The sequence below is a fragment of the Bison bison genome, unplaced genomic scaffold (genome assembly GCF_000754665.1).
Source record: "Bison bison bison isolate TAMUID 2011002044 unplaced genomic scaffold, Bison_UMD1.0 scf7180017862863, whole genome shotgun sequence".
NCBI classification, from domain to species: Eukaryota; Metazoa; Chordata; class Mammalia; order Artiodactyla; family Bovidae; genus Bison; species Bison bison.
In genome coordinates this window covers 3,274-7,446 of record NW_011493435.1, presented here as the reverse complement: position 1 = coordinate 7,446, position 4,173 = coordinate 3,274, and the positions used below count along the sequence as shown (strand labels likewise).

Sequence of the window (4,173 nt, the reverse complement as noted above, 5' to 3'; positions counted from 1 at the left end):
ATTTCTCAAGAGGCAGGTCAGGTGGTCTGGTATTCCCATCTCTTTAAGAATTTTCCACAGTTTGTTGTGGTCCACACAATCAACAGCTTTGGTATAGTCATTAAAGCAGAAGTAGATATTTTTTTTTTGAACTCTCTTGCTTTTTCAATGATCCAACAGATGCTGGCAATTTGATCTCTGTTTCTTCTGCCTTTTCTAAATCCATCTTGAACATCTGGAAGTTTACAGTTCGTGTGCTGCTGAAGCCTGGCTTGGAGAATTTTACTTTACTAGCATGTGAGATGAGTGCAATTGTGTGGTAGTTTGAGCATTCTTTGGCATTGCCTTTCTTTGGGATTGGAATGAAAACTGACCTTTTCCAGTCCTGTGGCCACTGCTGAGTTTTCCCTATTTGCTGGCATATTGAGTGCAGCACTTTCACCACATCATCTTTTAGGATTTGAAATAGCTCAACTGGAATTCCATCACTTCCAGTAGCTTTGTTTGTAGTGCTGCTTCCTAAGGCCCACTTGACATCACAATCCAGAAGGACTGGCTCGAGGTTGGTGATCATACCATGGTGATTATCTGGGTCAGGAAGATCTTTTTTGTATAGTTCCTCTGTGTATTCTTGCCACCTCTTTTAATATCTTCTGCTTCTGTTAGGTCCATACCATTTCTGTCCTTTATTGTGCCCATCTTTGCATGAAATGTTCCTTTGGTATCTCTAATTTTCTTGAAGAGATCTCTAGACTTTCCCCTTCTATTGTTTTCCTCTATTTCTTTGCATTGATTGCTGAGGAAGGCTTTCTTATCTCTCCTTGCTATTCTTTGGAACTCTGCATTCAAATGGGTATATCTTTCCTTTTCTCCTTTGCCTCTTGCTTCTCTTCTATACACAGCTATTTGTAAGGCCTCCTCAGACAGCCATTTTGCCTTTTTGCATTTCTTTTTCTTGGGGATGGTCTTGATCCCTGCCTCTTGTACAATGTTATGAACCTCTGTCCATAGTTCTTCAGGCACTCTATCTATCAGATCTAATCCCTTGAATCTATTTGTCATTTCCACTGTATAATCATAAGGGATTTGATTTAGGTCAGAATGGTCTAGTGGTTTTCCCTACTTTCTATAATTTAAGTCTGAATTTGGCAATAAGGAATTCATGATTCGAGCCACAGTCAATTTCTGGTCTTGTTTTTGCTGACCTTATAGAGCTTCTCTATTTTTGGATGCAAAGAAAATAATCAATCTGATTTTGGTACTGATCATCTGGTGATGTCCATGTGTAGAGTCTTCTCTTGTATTGTTGGAAGAGGGTGTTTGCTATGACCAGTGCATTCTCTTGGCAAAACTCTATTAGCCTTTGCCCTGCTTCATTCTGTACTCCAAGGCCAAATTTGCCTGTTACTCTAGGTATCTCTTGACTCCTTACTTTTGCATTCCAGTCCCCCATAATGAAAAGGACATCTTTTGGGGGTGTTGCTTCTAGAAGGTCTTGTAGGTCTTCATAGAACCATCCAACTTCAGCTTCTTCAGTATTACCATGATATTGAATGGTTTGCCTTGGAAACGAACAGAGATCATTCTGTCATTTTTGAGACTGCATCCAAGTACTGCATTTTGGACTCTTTCATTGACTATGATGTCTACTCCATTTCTTCTAAGGGATTCTTACCCACAGGAGTAGGTATAATGGTATTCTGAGTTAAATACACCCATTCCAGTCCATTTTACAATTTCAAAAGACTTATAAAGTGAAAGAAAATTAAAAGCTAGTGATGATTTCCTAAGTTTTCACTGCAGGTGGTTACAATGATGGTTACTCAGACTGAGTCCCTCTGGAACTTTCAGTTTGGATACAATAAAATCTTAGATCACTTCCAATAAAACGTTTCCAATCAAAGAAATGATTACAGACTCAACACCAAAGGCTCCATTACTCCACACATTAAAATGTATTGTTCCCAACTGAATAAAATTGTTAATAGTAAATTCTATTATCTTTTCATCTTCAGAAAAATAAAGTTTTTCTCTACACAAAACATAACCAGGAAAGCTGGTCTTTAAATATATTCAATCCTCCGGGGCAGGGTGGCGGGGAGGGGAAGCTAGTACTGAGGCAGTACATATTTGTGTCTTATTTAGAACATCTAGATTTAATTTTTGAGAAACTTTTGAGTTATCTTTCTAGTTCATACAGTCATAAAGACAGACAGTGTCCCCAAAAGTTAAAAACTTATATTGTAGAGTCTGTTGGAATCCTGCCTCAGTGGTTTATTAAATACATCACTCTCATAAAATCACTGCACCTCTTTAACCCTCAGTTCCTTCATTATTTAGTAGAAATCATGATAATGCCGAGCTTATAGAGTTGTTCTGACAAATTGCCTAGAAAGTGCTTTGGTCAGTGCGTGAAACATGGAAGGTACTCTTACAAAGTAACTCTCTAGTACTCCCGTTTTTGTCAACAAAAGGGTAACTGTGAAAATGCCTCAAGCTTCTAATCAAAGTCTAGGAGAAAAGAAGTGGATTAAACATAAAAGTATGGAGTCTTCTTAACTCCAACAAGCAGAGTACAATGGAAAGAGCTAATGACAGCGCCTTCTCTGGATTCATTCTCCTGGGCTTCTCCAACCAGCCCCAGCTGGAAACGGCTCTCTTTGCAGTCATCCTGATCATCTACTCCTTGAGCTGTTTAGGCAATGGCGCCATTATGCTTTTGTCAACGATGGATCCTCACCTCCACTCCCCTATGTACTTCTTCCTCTCCAACCTCTCTTTTATGGATCTTTGTTTGACTACTTGCACTGTCCCTCAGACCCTGGCCAACTTTAAGGGGAAGGACAAGACCATCACCTATGGCGGCTGTGTGGCCCAGCTCTTCATTGCCTTGGGACTCGGGGGAGTAGAGTGTGTCCTCCTGTCTGTCATGGCCTATGACCGCTATGTAGCTGTGTGCCGTCCCCTCCACTACATGGTGATCGTGCATCCCCAGCTTTGCTTGCAGCTGGTTGTAACTGCTTGGCTTACAGGCTTTGGCAATTCTGTAGTCCAGACAGCACTGACTATGACTCTTCCTCTCTGTGGTAAAAACCAAGTGGACCATTTCTTCTGTGAAGTTCCAGTGATGCTGAAACTGGCCTGCACCAACACCTCTGTCAATGAGGCTGAACTCTTTGCTGTGAGTGTGTTCTTTTTGGTGGTGCCCCTGTCACTCATCTTAGTATCCTACGGTCACATTACCCGTGCAGTCCTGAAGATAAAGTCGGCCCAAGGGAGACAGAAGGCTTTTGGAACCTGTGGTTCTCACCTAATGGTAGTGATTATTTTCTTTGGGACACTCATCTCCATGTACCTTCAGCCTCCTTCCAGCTATTCACAGGATGTGAACAAAAGCATTGCACTGTTCTATACTCTGGTGACTCCCCTGCTTAATCCCCTGATTTACACTTTGAGAAACAAGGAAGTCAAAGGGGCACTAAGGAGACAAATGAGGAGAATCCTAGACTTGAGGCAGAGTTAAAGCAGTGCTTGCAGGCCCAGGAAGTTCTGCAATGGAACACTTCTGAGTGACTAAAAACTGGTTAATTTAATCAAACACATCCATGTGCGAGACAGTGTTCTAGGTACTTGAAACATATCAGTGAGACAGAAGCTCCTGTCCCCATTGAGCTAAACCTTTTGCTAGGGAGAATATATGTTAAATAAGATACTCTAAAAATAAACTATGGTATATCATGTACTACACAATAATGGGAATGAACAATAATTACACGTACAAAAACATGAATGATTCTTACAAACGTGACTTACAGTGAGAAAACTACATACAAAATACTTCCTACTGTATGATTCCATTTACATAAAATTCAACCAAGGCACAACAAATCTCTGGTATTGAAAGTCAGAACAGTGGTTCCCCTGGGGACTGGGAGTTCTCTCTTGGAAGATATGTGGGGGAGGGGCATTCTGGAGTTCTGGTCAGGTTGTGATTCTTGATCTGGATATTGGTGATATAAAGTATTCAATCTGTGAAAATTCATCAAACCTGAAACTTAAAGTACTTGCACTTTCTGTATGGATGCTGGACTTCAAATCATTTACTTCTTAAAAGTTTTAAATAAACCAGATATTAGCAGAATACTTTGATTCTAAATGATCACACTAAATATTTTTGTTACTTTCACATAAAAT

The 4,173-nt window shown here is 40.2% G+C and overlaps 1 protein-coding gene across 1 annotated transcript; it reads left to right on the top strand.

Moving 5' to 3' along the window:
- Nucleotides 1-2,557: 2,557 nt before the first annotated feature.
- Nucleotides 2,558-3,502, top strand: LOC104983489 (olfactory receptor 2G6-like). Its single transcript, XM_010832921.1, has one exon. It carries the CDS (start codon nt 2,558-2,560, stop codon nt 3,500-3,502), a length of 945 nt encoding a protein of 314 aa, XP_010831223.1.
- Nucleotides 3,503-4,173: the final 671 nt, after the last annotated feature.

Bases quoted from the DNA above. Each gene is read 5' to 3' on its own strand.
- LOC104983489 (XM_010832921.1), top strand. From the start codon at position 2,558: ATGGAAAGAGCTAATGACAGCGCCTTCTCTGGATTCATTCTCCTGGGC.